Genomic DNA, 17,416 nt, shown 5'->3' with positions numbered 1-17,416 from the left:
TATCTTTTGTCTTTTTGGATACATGACTTCAATAGAGTTTGTTAGCTCCTTATATATAAATGGGGACCTCTGTGTTTGTACTATTTGTATATTGTGCACAGACCACTCATTTGGTTCTGGGAAGTGGATAAAATATCCCAAGACTATCAAAGAAGAGAAGCGTGTTTTGATCTGATGGTCGTAATACAAAAAATAGCATCATTCTGACTAGTCATAATAACTAGACTTGGAATTACAGATAAATGCAGCCTACTATCTCTAAGCTGAGATATTGAGACATGCTCCGCACCAGCGAAATTAAGCTTACGATTAGCTGAGTATTTATGCGTTTAAAGAGATTTAGTGAGTTACAGAGAAGTGATTATAGCATGGAAACAGAGAATAAGAACAGATGTAGAACATACATTTTAAAAGTATCAGAATGAAAATTATGTAATCAGTCAGAGAAAGGTGCAACGTCAAGTTAAATGTGCACTAGAAATTCAAGTCGTTACAGCACATAAACATTAGATAAAACAAGCAGAAATAACTAGGATAAACCAATGTGCACTTAGTTATAAGACTAGATCGAACAGGAGCTAGAGTCTCAACAAACTGGTGCAGATAGAGACGATCATATTGCAAATATTTTTCATCATAAAATCCTTCTCTTTTCAACTCAATAAGCTCCTGAAAACTCTCATCAATTACATTATAAGCCATCAAATTTCCTGGAACATGAAATAGCAGGAATGATTGTTCTTCATTCTGTCTCCGAATAATACCAAACAGACGAATATTCTGAAAGGCATCCTGAATTCTAGCATAGTCAACGTGATACTTGATAGACCATTTAGAATTCCAGCTCCAAAACAGTCAGGTTAGAGAAATTACTAATAATGAAATGCAAATGGCCACCAGATTCCACAACCAAAGGCATATAATAGCCTTCATTATGCCTCCTCCAGTGTATTGCCGGAACCTTGGGAGAAGTACCAATCACACCCTTATCAACGTCAAAATACATCGATTCACCCCAATGAATTGCATTATTCCAATAAATTCCATGGCACGTATCCACATATGATAGAGTGCAGTAAAACACTTCACAACAACGCTCCAAGTAGAAGACTTTGTATCGAAAACATCAATTTGATAGTAGCGCCTTGAGAAATCTTTGTCTATCATCAAATCCGGAAGGACATGAAAGTGTCTTATAAATAGATAGAAGTAGACATCTTTGTTAAGGTACTACATGGAATGTCCTAGCAAATACAGAAGTTTTGTATTCAGTTATTTGAACTAAAAATAAATATAACTATGACATGATTTTCTAAATACAAATCCTTTAAACTTCAGAAGAGTTGAATTATTACTTGCTTTGGTGCAGCGAGTCAAGAAGAGCAATGAGAAAGCAGAACTTCCTACTTAAAAAAAATGCTTAGATTTGCATTTAAAAAGTAACCCTTTAGCTTTGCAACTATAACCAACGCCTTGTAAACGAAGCCTATTTATTTGAAATTAAAACTCAATCTTTGTAAAACCAAACTACTCTTTTGAAATTAAAGAATTACTTCTTCTTAATAGTGTTCAATTCTCAAGAAACATCTAATAAATAAGGGTAAAGTTAATAAACTATATCTTGTATTTGTTATTTTTTTAATGAACGTTAAATGAGTTAAAACAATACTTAATTTTGGGACGGAGGGAGTATAGCTTAATCAAGTTGCTTCATAAATGCAACTTGCAGTTATGTAGTAAATTGGTCCAAATATATCATTAATATATACATATATGTCCAAATATGCCCTTAATGTATGATTATAAGCCCATATATGTCCTTATTAATCTTCTAATTATGCTCTATTAAATTTTGTGCGGAATAAGGTCATTTTTTGTCCAATTAAGTAATTGTAGAGGTATGATTAGACCAAATTAGCAACGGAGGGCAATGTTGTGAATTTAACATACTTCAGGGATATTTTTGACCCTCTATCCGTTTAAAAAATTCATTTGCAATGTTTGTAATAATCAGTTTTTCATTTTAAGCTTGTACATTCAATCTGGTTGTAATATTTAGGCAATTAGAAGGCAATGATGTTGGATGAATTAGCCCTGTTCGTACGAGAAGCTTGCTAGAGTGAAAGAAAATTTGTTCTGGGATAAAATTTGCCAAAACTGGAGACCTACATTTCTCTAGCTTTGTTATTCCTTCCCCTCAAACTAAAGAAAAGAATTTTCCTTAGTTCCTACACAAATCAAGAACCTAAATAATTGGTGGGATAAACATCTAGGCTTTCTGTACAAAAATGCAAAAAGGAAAACTCTTTTATCACACGAACCATCAGTCTCTTTCAAAGGGAAAAGGTTTCATTTTTAGATACAAATGATGCTTTACAAGTTGCAATATATCATGATTTTTTTTTCATGTTTCTCGGTAATAATATATATACTCTGTCGATCATTAGTTTTTTGACAATGTGATTTCACAACCTGAAGGAGGCAATTCTCCCCACTAAATATGATATACAGATATGTCCAGTATCCTTATAGAAACAGCTTATAGAATATGGAGGCAGGAATGCAGAAAAATTGCCCACGTCGTTACTTGGACTGTTGGTTTTGAGGTGGATGAGCTAGTGGTCTTGTTGGGCATGCCGCAGACATAGCACGTAAGCGTCTGGCAATTTCAGTAAAACATGGCCTAACAGAAGGATCTGGAGCCCAACACTGTTCCATAAGAATTCTCCACTCGGTGTCGCAGTAGCTTGGAACAAGTGGTCTCAAGGTGTTGTTGACTATACCACCTGCATATAACACAAGATATCAAGACGCACGAATTTCCGAACTAACTCTGGCTCTTATAATTCCCAGCTATTTTACTGGACAACATTAAGATATTTATGAGGGTGGGACTAAGGGAAGCAGATAGAGTTCCACTATAGATTACACTGTATGTTTAGCCAGACATGCCAAGAGGCTCCCAAGAAGATTGGCGGCACTCGAGCTGAGTAGAAACTAGAGGCAATTAGACCTGCTATACTTCTATTTATTCATTAAATTGCTTTTCTGGAGTGCCTTTCAGCTATAGTATCAACATCATTTAATGTGTTGCTCCTTGAAGAGACTGAACATTTCTTAATTAAATATAAAAGCAATCATTCTGTAATTAGGGGGATGAAAATAAAACATCCTGACTTGATGCATTACACTTTTATGCAGCTTTTTTTCCCAGTCAAAAGAATCGGTTATTGGTGCTTTTTTTTGCTGTTAATGAGCTCTCACACTCACTCACTCGTTTACTTTTAAAGGCAGCTATTTGTAGGTTACTAGGAAACAAAAGATTTGACAGGTGATAGCTTTATTTCATTTCAAGAAAGCAATAAAAGAAGAAGTCAGTACTGAACAGCAGAGACAAAGCTAAGATGATTGAGTAAAGCAAACCTATAATTGCTCCATAATGCATATTAGCATAAGGTTCCTCGCCAGTCAGAATTTCCCATAGCACAATCCCAAAGGAAAAAACATCAACCTGCAAAGTTTCAGTAATGCCACTCAGAAGAGGAAGGTCATTCTGATTTAATTTCTCACATCTCTTGTATCTATGGGTTCAGGTCCTTATCAATTTGATTGTCAAACAAAGATTACCAAGTAAGAAAATTAGAGGGAGTATAGAAAAACAAAAGGACACAGGTTATTGACTGCAGAAATTTAATAGACAGAAAACGAAACAGAGAGAAGAGGCCATCCAAATGATTTCCAAGGTTCGGAAAACAGATGGAGAGAAGCATCAACATACTTCCTACCCATCACTAGTTAAAGGCGGGTTAGCATAAAAATTTAATAATAGAAATTTGAGTTGATCAGCAAGAAATATGCTCTCCCCATCGCCATGCCACAAAAAGAAACAAAAATATACTGACATATCGGACTTGTATATGTGAATGTAAAGATTAGGATCTGAAAGCTTACCTTCTCAGAAACCTTATTACTGCTACCATTCAATAGCTCTGGAGCCATCCATGGAAGGGTTCCCCTAACACCACCAGTGACCAACGTATTTCTCTTTATTTTTGAAAGTCCAAAGTCACCAACCTATAATAAAATTGACAGGACCTTTTTTAGTTTTGCTTGATACTACACATCTTATTGTTTATTTCTTGGAGAAATGAATTTTCTGCCAATAGAACTTGGTACTAATGATCATGATGAGAAAATAACAAAGTTAGTGGCGAAGGAAATTATTTACAGTTCAAAGGCACTATTAAGATCATTACATGAATGATCAATTAAAAGAAGCCGAGGAAACGTGCTCCTAGATCCAAATATCTCAGCTAGTGATTACAGTCATCAGACCTTTTATTTCTAAAAGAAAAAAATAAAAAACCATTATATACTTTTACACACCTTACAGATGGGTCGGGAAGGATCTTTTAAGTTGACAAGCAAATTGTCACATTTCAAATCAAAATGTACAATATTCTTTGAATGCAGATATTCCATTCCAAATGCAGCATCCATTGCAATTATCAGCTTCTTGCGGCGTTCCAGGTGTCTGGTAAGTCAGAAGTAAGAAAATCCGTCATGGGGAAACACCGAAACAGAGCTAGATACAAAAAGAAATAATACAAAAGGTTGAAAGGTTAGAAATAACACCTGTCCTTGCAAAGCAAAACATGTCTGAGAGACCCATTCACCATGAATTCTGTTACTGTGGCAAGAGTCCCCCCTGGCCCATCTTGCACTACACCATAAAATGCCACCACATTTGGATGATGAAGCTTTGAAAGAATTGAAGCTTCACACCAAAACTCATGAGTCTGGAAATAGTTCAATGATTCCATTATGAAAATGCTAGCATAAAAAATCTCATAGCATGAAAAATATATGAACTAATACGCTTCTACGGGTTTAAATTTGATCAAAACAGAATTAGATTTCTGAACTACAATGAAATTTGCTCAACATCTATTTCCATACTGCTAACAAAGTTACAGCATGAAAAATAAAAGGCATAATACATAAATAGGCCCTTAAACTTGGCTTCAGCTGGCATATATGCCCTTCAACTTTGGCTGTCCACAAGTAGGTACCTCAACTTGTATAAAGTTGAACAAGTAAACACAAATGTTGACATGGCACTGACGTGGCCCTCCAATATTATGTGCCACATCAGTGACATGTCATCATTCGTGTTTACTTGTTCAACTTTATACAAGTTGAGTTGCCTACTTGTGCACACCCAAAGTTGGAGGGCATACTTGCCAGCTGAGGCCAAGTTTAAGGGCTTATTTATGTATTATGTCAAAATAAAAATGCAAGCGAAAAGCTGTTCATACAACTTTTCTCAAACAACTCTAATCTACAAAGTTGGAGTTCAAGCTGATGAATCAGGAAAACGGGTGCCGGTTAATTATTTTTGGATGGGTTGGTGCTGATTAATTTTTTTTTGATCAGGGTTGGTGCTGATTAATTATATTGTGGCAGACAGAATTATACAAATACAAAGACGCTCACCAATCTCTCCTGCTCTGATGAGCGACCTGTGAAACAGCTTTTCTTTATTCTCTTTATGGCAACATCAGTTCCTCTCCATTTTCCATGGTAAACAGTTCCAAATGTTCCGGAACCCAATTCCCTCAACTCCTCAAGATCTTCATTCTTGATAATCTGCGAGGCAAGTAAAACAGGTTAACTGTAAATTGACTCAAACTACAGCTGCATGTACTTATCACAGCTTAAATAAAAGGATGTCTAATCTGTCTGGCTAGTCAAAACATGCAAATGACCAAATAGAAATACGGAATGGTGAGTTTTAAAATGTATTCCATTTTAATATATTCTTGATTGGTAAAAGCATTCTCAATATCTACATCAAATGCATAAACTAAAGAAGCGGAAGAGCACACCATGCATATAAATGCAAAGCCCCCTCCATCTCTAAGTAAAGCAACAAGTTAAAAATACTCTCTCCACATCTGCACTAAATAAATGCATAAATTCAAGATACAGAAGAGCAAGCCAAGTATATGAACCAAAAGCACCCTCCTCTCCAACCAACGCAACAATGTCGCAGATAGGACTCGAGAAGTGAAGATACATTGAGCTCCTAACAGAGTGTTTTTTTTCCAATAACCATGAATTTCTTAGCCTTCATGTCAAACTTATTGTCATATAAAAATTGTAAGCAGAAAATCAAAACTTGAATTTATCCCATACTTTGGGCATGAAGAAATGTTACTACTGGCTGTGACCTATGCTACCTTCGGTTGTATGCATCACCCATTCACTGAAGACTCAACTATCAAATAGTATACATACAAGATATGCCTGATCTATGATATTTACGAGGGCTTAAGTCCACAAGTTTGGATCAAAATTTGCCATAGAGAGGTCAATAAGTGGAAAACCAGTATCCCGAACTTCTTGGTTCTCATCCTTCAAGTTAAATGAAAGGGGTTTTTAATCACATTTGTACGAGTTCAGAAAATAAGAGACAATAAATATAACCTGAGCACAATTACGCTGCTATAAGCAACAATTTAAAAAGAATACCTGATAATCGGGTTCGGGTACTTTTAAATGCATTGCACCATCATACTGTGTGCTTTGAATGACAGTGGTTCGAGAAGGATTGTAATCTGAAGGCATATTCATGGTGGATGGTTCAACATTATCACGTGATGGGTGTTGAATATCACCTTCAATATTCATTCGGGAGTCCATATGGTCTATCATAGCTCCACCACTAAAAGGAGGATAACCATAATCAATGGATGTTTCATCCCCAACATTTGCCCGAGTAGAAGAGAGAGTAAGATGATCCTGGTCTATCAGAGACACGTCTTTTCTGATGAAATCATCTTGGGCTAGCTTTTGAAAAAAAGACCAGTGCTTTGGTTCATGGTTCTCCATATTCAAACTCAAAGCAGTTCCATCAGCGCGCAGTGGAACAGGCACTGATGAATCACCCATTATTTTAGCTTGGGAAAAAATATCAGAGAGGAACTCTCGGGGATAGTGGTCATTAATGTCAATAAGAATGTCCCCGTACTCAGGAGAGCCACTGGTAGCAGATGGCTTCCCTGTGGCCACTGCTGCAACTTGAGGCTCTCTCTCAGCTAATGGCTGTATTTGCCCTGTAGGTTTATTTTCCTCCGGTCTATTTGCAGCTGCATCACCCCAATGAAGCTCCGGTGGCTTGGAAACAGATACGTCATGAACAGTATTGCTAGTGATAGGATTATTTGGTCCCGATTTCACTTTATCAGCATAAGTTGCTGCTTTCAGTTCTGGCTTCTCAAGATTTGCTTCAGAAACATCTTCACCAACTTTTGAATTAACTCCCTTGGCATTGTCACTTAACTCTACAGACTGCTGATGTTCAACCTTTTTCTCTTCGGCAGCAGGTTGATCAGCAGACAGATTCTTATCAGAAGGTATAAACATCCCAGTATAGGGATTCACATTTCCATCATGTAATTTATCAACTGATTCCAGGATCTGCTGGCTGCCTTCGGAGTGTGCATGGGTCATTATGAACTGCGCAGCAGAGGAATCATCAGATTTGGACAAGCGATTTAGGCCAGCCTGTTCCCTGGGCAAACGTTCAGAACGAAAAACTCGTGGAGGCATTGAAGGTGGCTCATAGCTAAGGTCATATGGGTATGCTTCACAATCGCCATAGACTGCGTTCAAAGTTCTACCAGATGCAGAAAAGTGGCCATCTTCACTATATCCATCGGGTTTTTCTTCTTGAACAGCTCCAAGAGACACTGTGCCTTGCACTTGTTCCTGACTCTTCCCATTCAGTTTAGATGGCAAGACAGAATTTCCAGAAACTGCCGTAGCAGCAGAATTTGATGCTTCAACTCGGGAAACAGGACTTGGGGCAGAATTGACAACTGAATTCGAGGAAATAACTTTCTCAGTTTCCGCACACCGCATTTTCTCAGGCTCATTCAATTTTTGTGCAGAGCTTTCTCTTTTCATCTTTGCGTCCTTAAGCACTTCCTTTTCCAGAGATTGATCTTTAGCAAGTTCAACTTTCTTCTGGAAAGAGACGTCTCTTTTCATTTTTACCACCTCAGCTGGTGCTTCTTGGCTGTTCATATGCGAACTTCTATATGGCTGCTCGTGAGTTGAACCTCCTTCCCCATTCAGGTAACTGTGGCCAGAACTAACAACAAAGTTATCTGTGAGTTGTGAGGAGTTGGGTGGATGAGGATCATGCCCGTACTGCGGCAAACCAGTGCTTTTGGCATCTAAATTTTGGAAGTTGTCAACAGGCATGGAAGGGGGTAAAGGTCTCCATTCAGCACCGCCGTGATGAATAGTTTGACCATGGTACCCTTGTTGGTTGGAGTCAGAGGCAGGTAATGAACCTGACGCCATCACATGACCAGATTGACCAGTTAGAGGCACACCAGCCACTGAATGAGAAGCATCAGCAGCAACTCGACCATTCTCCCGGCCAATTGTTAAACTAAGAAACTCATCGAGATTATTTCCTGAAGTGCTTGCCAGAGCAATTGAGTTTCTTCTAGACCCGAAGTCCATGCCATTGACAGCAACAACATACTGCATCTCTGAATCTCCTTCAACATTCTCAATCCCAGCTTGAGTATCATCCAAGTCACTGTTAGAGAAGAGAAAAATCCGCATTTTCTGTGATCCATCACCTTCTGGAACATGACATTCCTCTATCATATTCTGCACATCCTCATCACAAGAAACTGACACCAACGCATCAAGATCCTCACCAGGAAGCTGATATTTTAGGGTATGAGCATGGCTATATATTGTCAACATCTTCTGCATAAGCTCCTCATAAGAAATATCCTTGCTGACTCGAATAAGATGTGTATCACCTCCAACATATCTAAGTTTTCCATCACTTGGACGAGGCATAATTCTACCGCCAAAACTGCAGAGAAACCTCAACTTTTCTGATGTGCTAGATCTAGAAGATACGTGGCTTTGATACCCACGGATGTTGCTATTTCTTGATGAGGTTCTGGGCACAGATTGTGCAACTTGGTGGTAGGACTTCTCATCATTTACGGAAGTCCTAGATCTCTCATGATTTTGATCTCGACCTTTTTCCATTGGGGCAATCATGGAGATATCTGATCCGCTTTCAGAACCTGTATGAGATATTCCAAGTATGTCCTTCAGGTCCATATAAGAAGTTGCACCACTAGTCCCACCAGAAGCATGCGGAACGAGATGCTGCTTAGGGTTCACCCTTTCCCGCATAAACTCCAGAGCAAACTCCTCACCAGTCTGAATAGAATAATTTACAGGCCTAGCTCCAACAGGTGCAGTGAAATCGGGTGGTCTTATGTTTGTATTAATAGAACCAGATGGATCCTGAAAAAATCTCTGATTTGTAGAACCAATAACCTCATTTCTAGTCTCTACAGAGCTATAGCGGCCTTGTTCATAGTTCTGCTGTCCCATCATGCCTTTGCCAACATTTCTATCCATATGAAACAAATCTCAACATTCACAGCCTAAAAAGACTGTTCCAAAAAGAAATGAGATATAGCTAATTTCTTATTTAGTCACCCTTACAGAACTTTTTACAGGTGTATCATGATCACATTTTAACAGCTGATCCTTGTAATGAAAGAGAGCAGGAACAGATTCCTTATTACACTACATTCCCGTAGAACTTCTACAGTCATACCTTGATCTTGCAGTTGGGTAAGGAAACAGAAGCTGCAAGCACAGAAAGCAATGCTTTATCAGAGCATGTTTAACGAGAAAGGTTAGAGAACGCTCAACATTATCCATGTCCAAAGTAATGTAAAACATAGTAGTTAAGCAGTGATTTCGACATTTCAAAGTGATTCTCATTAATGGAATCATACTAAGTTGGCCTGTGAAGATTAATTTGGAAAAATAAACGCCTGACATGACTGATCCAAAGTACAGCAAAGGCATTTAAAAATGACTCCAGCGGTCTAACGGAAAAGCAACCGCTATTCAATCACAAATCATGACACAAATACAACGAGAGTTATCAGAAGCGAAAAGCGCAAAAAAGCTCTAAGGTCAGTTGGGGTTTTAAGCGCAAATGAAGCGTGAGCTTTAATGAAAAAAGGCGCAATGGTGCAAAAGAGTCTGTGTGTGTGTGTGTATATATGTTAAGTTCAAGACTAATAATAATAAGCATGGATAACAAATACATGGACAAAGAAATTGTAAAAACATTACGATCAAGCGAAATGTCAATTATCTAGTGTCACCTCTTCCAGAGAGGCTCATTGGCAAGGGAAGAGTATGTCTTAGAGGCTTGATGATGACACTGAAGCGCACATAAAGCGAGGCGAAGCGCTCAACATGTTTTGAGCTGAAGCGCGCCTTTGACAACATTGTTATACAACAATCACAAATACACTTTATTCCCAAGTTATTTAGAGTTGTCTTTACGAATCCTCACTATCAGTTCCCTTCATCCGGACCATTCCCATTTCAATATTAAATAACTTAGAATTCTCTAACAGTAGATTTTCTACATTTTCAACTAACCTATAAACCATAACACAAATACTTCATATAATCCCAAAAATAAATAATCAAATCCTTCACACTAGTAAATGTACAAAACAAGTCTCCTAACTGGTTCAACATTCTCCCAAAAGATCTGAACTTATTCGGAGTACACATGACCCGACCCGAGCAAATCAAAACCCGGCCAGCCCAACCCAGACCTTTCAGACCTAAGATCCAGCTCAAAAAGCTACAACATCAGTTCAATCAAACCAAAAATCACTTAATCAACGCTAAACATATCGAATTAAACCAAATAAGAATAATTTAATTCCCCGATCAAAATTAATTAAATCATAAAAAGAGCACATCTATATAAAATTGTTTTCGTACCTGTTAACTAAACATCGCTATTATCGAAACGATAAAATAGAAGATTTTGTGAGAGAGATTTTTCTAAAATTACTATCACTTTGAGAGAGTCAATGAGAGGGTTTGCAAGGGTTGTGTAATTGAACTGAAATGCCCTTTTGGTCCTTAATGCTGTCTTAACGATGGTACTTTTTAGCTTAACGTGTGGTACATTGGGGACATATTATTGGTTTGCTCCGTAAAACGAAAGTTTTGCGTAGTGGCAATTTCGTCAATTGAAAGATATACATGCGTCACGCTCACTCGCAACATTACAAATGCAACCCCCGCTTGTTATACTTCGTTTAAGTCCTTGTACTTCTATAAATCTTGCACTTTCTTCAAGCTTTTAACTCAAATGTTTAAGAGCCTGTTTGGATGGATTTATGCCTAAAAAAAATAAGTTGGGGTAGTTTAATTTATTTTTTTGGCTTATAAGTTGTTTTCAGCTTATAAGCTGCTTTAGATAAGCTAAGTCAAATTGGCACAATTATTTTTTTGAACTTATTTTAAGCACAAAATGACTTTAAGCTGGCCAGCTAAACATTCAAAAAAACTGAAAACAACTTATAAGTCAATCCAAACGGGCTCTAAAATTGTCGGTTTAAGTTGTAAAGGCAAGTCTGTTTTTTGTTCTTGTAGGATGAAGTTGAACAGGTTTGATCCTTCAAGTTCACAAAAAGACAAACACTTTTTGTTCAGGTAATGAAACTCCATAAAATATTCATTGAAACTAATAAAAACGTGTTAAAATTAACACCCTGATTGAATCCTGATTTTGGGAGATAATGTAGTAAGGACTAATTTAAAGAAATGGCCTGTTCCTTCTAAGTTATTTGAACATTAGTGGACTTCATTTTGGGGACCGAACTTCTTTTTTGTAAGAATTGATGAGGTAGACAGTAAATTCTGCCATACTGATTATATGTCTGGTAAAGAATTATTAGAGGCGAGGGGTGGTCTCGGCAGTTAAAAGCAAAAAAAAAAAAAAAATACGAATCAAAGAACGGTATGATATTAAAAAATAAGAGAAGTGAGCATCGATATATCGAAAGATAGCTAGTAAAACCTATATGTTTGGATGCATATAAATTGCAAATCATATTTTTTTTTTTCAAAAGCAAGGTCACTGGGTGGGTCCCAATGACTATTTATTGATTTATTAAAATCCAACAAAAACAAAATAGTGTCGCACGAAACATAAAACAGTAAGCCTTCCAAATTGGTAAAGTTTCGATGGAGATGGTATATGCACTCATTCCTAGGTCTCTCCGTCGGTTTCTATCTATGAAATCAACCCCTCTTTGTGTGTATTTTCATCTCAGTGAGCTTAGATCTTGTCGGTGTAGGCTTGAAATTGAAGAACGTTAATGTCGTGATTGATTAACCTCTTGTTTCATCCTGTTGCATTAATACATCTTCTAAACGGTATGTTGCTAAGCTCTGACTTCTCTGTATCTTCATGATTCTGACTTGCTTGTTGTTTGTTCATGGTGATGTTGATGTTGTTGTTTGTCTCTTCCTGTTCTTTTTTCACTTTTGATTTTACTCGATCTAGGAATGCTTTTTCCATATTGAAATGATTCTTCCACAGCCGTAGTTAAGCATAATCGAAATGTGTAGATTCCTTTTTACCGTTCTTTTCATCTTGAGAATGTTGTTGATATTTGCCTGATTTGTGCTTTTATTGGTTCCCCTATGTAATTTCTGCTTGTTTCATGTTAATTCCCCTTAATTTTTGCTCGAGGGAATGAGTACAAAATAGTACTAATACCACCCATTGTGAAAGAACCAGGTGAACTAACATATAATTTAGGAAATGAATGTTAAGATTCCAATGTGTTTCCACCGTGTTTGCAACTTCTGTGCAATCTACAAAGCCTACCGTACCGTGTGTTTCCACCATGTTTGCCACTTCTGTGCTATCTTTTGTCTTCCTTTGTGTTGCAAAGACTGTTCTACCTGATTTGTGCTTGTATTGACTATCTCGTGTAATATTGCTAATCATATTAGGATTGGATGTATTGAGAAATTTAAGAAATATAGAGGTTTAACATAGTTCATAGTATAACTCAACCTAATTACTGTTGCAAAGGAGACAAAGTATAGAGTTTAAAAGCACAAAAATCATCATTGAAAGCATGTAAATATGTTCTAATCAAACTACATAAATATAAATAACTAAAACGTTCATTCTTATCATGTCAATTTGAAAGCATGTATGCTTTAAAGTTCTGATAAAATATGGTTGGTTACCAAGAAGAAGTTAAGGTTCAAAAGGATTATTCGTAATTAAAATTATATTTTCCTAATTAGAATAATACTCTTAATATTGTTGCACTTTCTTCTAAGGTGTGTAATCAACATATTTTCTATTTTTATTCATATATGACAAACAACGTGTATTAAATTCAATGAAGAAAATTAACGTATTAGGTAAATAAAAATGGTAGCGATAAGGATGTTTAATAATGATTATATGATGAGTTAGAATTCTCATTATCAAATTCTTCTATGTAATGGATATGTTGAGACTTACCAATAAATATTTATCTTGCCGGAGATAATTGGAAAAAATGAAGACACAAACAAAATTTTAATGTACTTTTTTAAAATTTTAATAAACTCAGCTGATTATTTTTTTACTAGGACAAAAATATTAACTTTTTGTAAGCTTTAATCATCATATATACTTAATACTACAATATGAGAACTAAAATATATCTATGTTTAAGGAACTTATTTGAGCTAAATACTTCAGTGTTGCTGTGGTTCTACTTTGACCAAAAAGTTCTTACTTAGTAACAACTTCCTTTATTAAAAGAAATGAGATCGGAACACTTAACTTTAGTATAATTTAGAAGAGCCTTGTTTCTACGTGGATGCTTCATGTCTATAAATTTAGAATTGAGGACATTTTTGTCTTCCGATTGCTGTCTATATTATCGTCTATTTCATTACTTACGTGCCTTTCACTTATTAAATCAAGTCATTATATGTAAACTAAATATGTATCCAACTGTCTTTGTAAATGGAAACAAGGTTTTCCGTTTATTAGCATTTTCTAGTGCTTTCTGCATGTAGATACACAAAACTTTGTTCGATTCTCTTCTTGATTTCAACAGAGTTTAGCTTCATGTATCTTTCTTTTTTATAGTTTTCCTCTTTTCCTTAATCTATTTTTCCTTGAACTAGTTTCGCCATCTAATGGTTGTGTGTTAAATCTGAAGATATAAGAACAATCCATTCATCTCCAACTTTAGTTTTCTCTCCTTTTTTTCAATTTCAAGAAGTTCCAACTGAATGCAACAATTTATTTTAGGTCTCTATTGTTGCTTTTCTTAGTTCTCTTTCAATGTTATTACTCTATTTTTCTCTTCATTCTTATCTAACTTTTGCCTTCTTTCTCAGAGAATTCTTTTGAGTCTTTCCCGTGTTTGCTAATTCATCTTTCAATAATTGTGGGGTTCTCGATCTCAACCCGGTAGTGACCATGATTTGAGTTTTTGACCTAATCAAGCTGAATTTTTTTTGGTATACTATTACGTTGCTTAGTAAATTCTCATGCTTTTCGAGATTCTTGCTTTGGTTTGTCTTAATAGTTTTACGTTAAATTATATGTTATTGAAATCTTTTTTTTTTTTTTGGTTGATTGTACTAATTGAAGTTTTGCAATTTTGTTCTAGAGTATTAAATTGAGGTTTCCCGGTTAATTTTTGAAGTTTTTCAAATTTTGTTCTAGAGTATTAAATTGGGGTTTTTGAATTGATTTCATCAGTGTTGGAACCACATGTACGTGAGGCTTTTGATTAGTTTCAGTCATATTTTTCTTTTCTTCATTCGCGTTTTTTTCGTGCATACTTCTCTTCGTCATGAAAGAATGTAATTTTTTATCGTCCACTTGTATGAATTGTTTTTACTCTTGCTGTGATTTTTTGTTGGGCTATTATAGTAGAAAGAAATAGCATCGAGTGCAAAATTAAAGATGTAATTTATATCTCATGTTCAAGGAATAAAAAAGTGTTTTGAAAATGTCGAGCAAACATAATAAACTAATTAGAACTTTGAAAACAAAAAGGGCAGAAAATGTGAATTATACAAAATGATGCAATCTCATAAATAGAGGCCCTTCTAGCATGAGTACGAGGCAAACAAGGCTGAAACTAGCACCAGACATCTTGTTGCCAGCTCAAGTATTATTGAATCAGCTAATGCATCGTTCATCGAGGTAGCGACTGTTTCAAACGAGCAAGTTCTCTTGTTACGAGAGAGTCATTGCTTATGACAAAAACAGGCTAGATAAGTAGAAATTTAAGTTTGTTTAAAACATTTATGTTAGAAATAACAATGATTGTATCTTCATATTATGTTAAATATATCCTTAAGATATCGTCTACACATGCACGTTATGATTTTAGAGAAGGTCGCTGCTTGGGAAGTGTCCAGCCATCAGTGAATTATGTCATATTAAATGCGGTTTCCTAGTGTAAATTTTGTGGAGGCAAAAAATTTGAATATGAAACACCCATACTTTGTTGTAGCAATGGCATTGTTCAGCTCATTCACACCAAGTGTCAACAAAGTTAAGAAATTTATATCAAGAAAAAATGACGAGCCATAACACTTTCGAACTGACATAAGAATATACAATAACTTTTGTCACATTCACGTCTCTTGAAATAACTTGTGACAATGAGTTAGCAAAAAGGGTATAAAAGTTTTATGGGTTTCTAAAAAATTTTGTTCTTTCCTAAGAAGGGGTAGCAAAACGTGACTTGGCATCTGTTTATGTTTGTTTCTCCTCTTCTTCTTTGCCTTTTTTAACTTTTCTTAAAATTCTCAACTACTACTTACACAGCTGGATAAGCTTTAGTTTCACGCATTGGAATACAATTGTTAGACCAACGCAATCAATTTTGTACTTCATGCCTATGCTGTTTATCGTCTTTCAACTCTCTTTTCTTTGAAATATAACTGGTAACAATCGATCATTACTTCACAACTCTGCATGTACCTTTTTACCAAATTCTATCAAAAAGAAGGTTACAAAGAAGCAACAGAAAACGCACCATCCTTTCCATTATGTAGATAATATAGCCTGTAAATGGTTTTTTTGATGTAAATAATGTAGTAATGGATGTAGGCAATATAGAACTAGCCAATCATAATATCGATGAATAGATACTTCATCTTAAAAGTACCATCTCATGGCTTCTCACACATACATTCACTTTCACCTTATTTGTCATACTTCAACTGCCTTCCCTTGCTGAGAAATGCCTTCATATTCTTGATGATAATTAAGTCTCAAAGTAGCATCTAAGTTGAAAGTTGACGTGGGTTAGAATTTTCCCGTATTTCTCTTCAAGAAGGTAAATTACAACACCATTTTTAACTCAAGATGAAAATGTAAGTTCCAAGAATTATATGCATTTAGCATTAAAGTACGAATAGCCAACTCTATTTTCTCGCATCGTAAACAAAAAAAATTTCAATTGAATCTCCAGATACTTCTAACCATTCTGGCACGAGCCAATACTGCCTAGTCCTTAACAAAAGAGATCTCGTGTTTAACTAAAAAGAAAAAATAATCACTTAACCATCACATTTATATTTGGAATATGCATATTCTCTAGTAAAAAAAGAATAACAAAGGAAAAAAAATAGTATTGTTAAGAATAGCAAAATAAATTTATGATTTTTTATGAATTATACGTGACAATTAGTACTATGCTCAGTGTAACTGCGAATCGATACTATTGAAATTGATGGATCATAGTAAGTGCACAAATTATGGTCCTATATACATACATACATACACACACATATATATATATATATATATATATATATATATATATTATCTCATTTCATGTTTGAGTTATGTTATATATGAGGAAATGAGACACGGATCAATTCGGCTGATATATTTAAAATGTCACAGAAAAAAATGGTATGTGATAATCCCATTACAGAATGCTACGTAATATATGAAAGTCTAAATAATTTAACCAAGAATCTTTACTTGGATTTCATTTTCCTCTATTAATAGGTATTATTATGATGATCAACAGTTAAAGAATAGTAATATACAATTGGGAAGCGCAGGCATATGGATTGGCAAGGCAACTAAGGGAAGGATGAGCAGAAGTTTTGTATGGTGTGTATTAGCTGCTGTTATAAACAATATATGGATGGCCATAAATGATGCTTTATGGAACATGAAGGTACCCCATCCAACAAGCAATTGAATAGAGTGATGATGGACAGTACTCAATACAGAGTTTCGAAAATTATTCACAGGAAACACACTTGTAAAGATAGAGGATGGATAATCCATATACTTAATAGTATAAAGGTATAGGAATATAAAGAAGATAGAAATAGGAAAAAAAAGGGTGTTGGTCGTTTGCTTTGTTTGGTTTTTTGGTGTCTTTACTGTAAGTGTTTGCATATATATATATATATATATATATATATTTGGACAAAAAAAAAAAAAAACAGTTGAACTATAGTTCGACTCTCTTAC

General features: G+C 35.5%; 1 protein-coding gene across 1 annotated transcript; it reads right to left on the bottom strand.

The window, feature by feature from the left end:
• Positions 1 to 2,331: 2,331 nt before the first annotated feature.
• On the bottom strand, positions 2,332 to 11,093 carry LOC132621926 (uncharacterized). Its single transcript, XM_060336402.1, has 8 exons — positions 10,870 to 11,093; positions 6,535 to 9,702; positions 5,497 to 5,649; positions 4,636 to 4,799; positions 4,387 to 4,534; positions 3,952 to 4,074; positions 3,424 to 3,511; positions 2,332 to 2,786 (listed from the first exon to the last, which is right to left on the bottom strand). The coding sequence occupies exons 2-8, from the start codon at positions 9,466 to 9,468 to the stop codon at positions 2,584 to 2,586; spliced, it is 3,813 nt and encodes a 1,270-aa protein (XP_060192385.1). The 5' UTR covers positions 9,469 to 9,702; positions 10,870 to 11,093; the 3' UTR covers positions 2,332 to 2,583.
• Positions 11,094 to 17,416: the final 6,323 nt, after the last annotated feature.

Source organism: Lycium barbarum, chromosome 12, assembly GCF_019175385.1.
Source record: "Lycium barbarum isolate Lr01 chromosome 12, ASM1917538v2, whole genome shotgun sequence".
Classification (NCBI taxonomy): domain Eukaryota; kingdom Viridiplantae; phylum Streptophyta; class Magnoliopsida; order Solanales; family Solanaceae; genus Lycium; species Lycium barbarum.
The sequence above is the reverse complement of the archived record's forward strand: the minus strand, read 5'-3'. Positions and strand labels throughout refer to the sequence as shown.

Excerpts from the sequence above, each read along its gene's own strand:
- LOC132621926 (XM_060336402.1), bottom strand. The coding sequence starts at position 9,468 with ATGGATAGAAATGTTGGCAAAGGCATGATGGGACAGCAGAACTATGAA. Across the intron at positions 5,650-6,534 it reads TACCCGAACCCGATTATCAG|ATTATCAAGAATGAAGATCT; the intron begins GTATTCTTTTTA and ends CTTGCCTCGCAG. Across the intron at positions 4,075-4,386 it reads CTTCCCGACCCATCTGTAAG|GTTGGTGACTTTGGACTTTC; the intron begins GTGTGTAAAAGT and ends ATTTTATTATAG.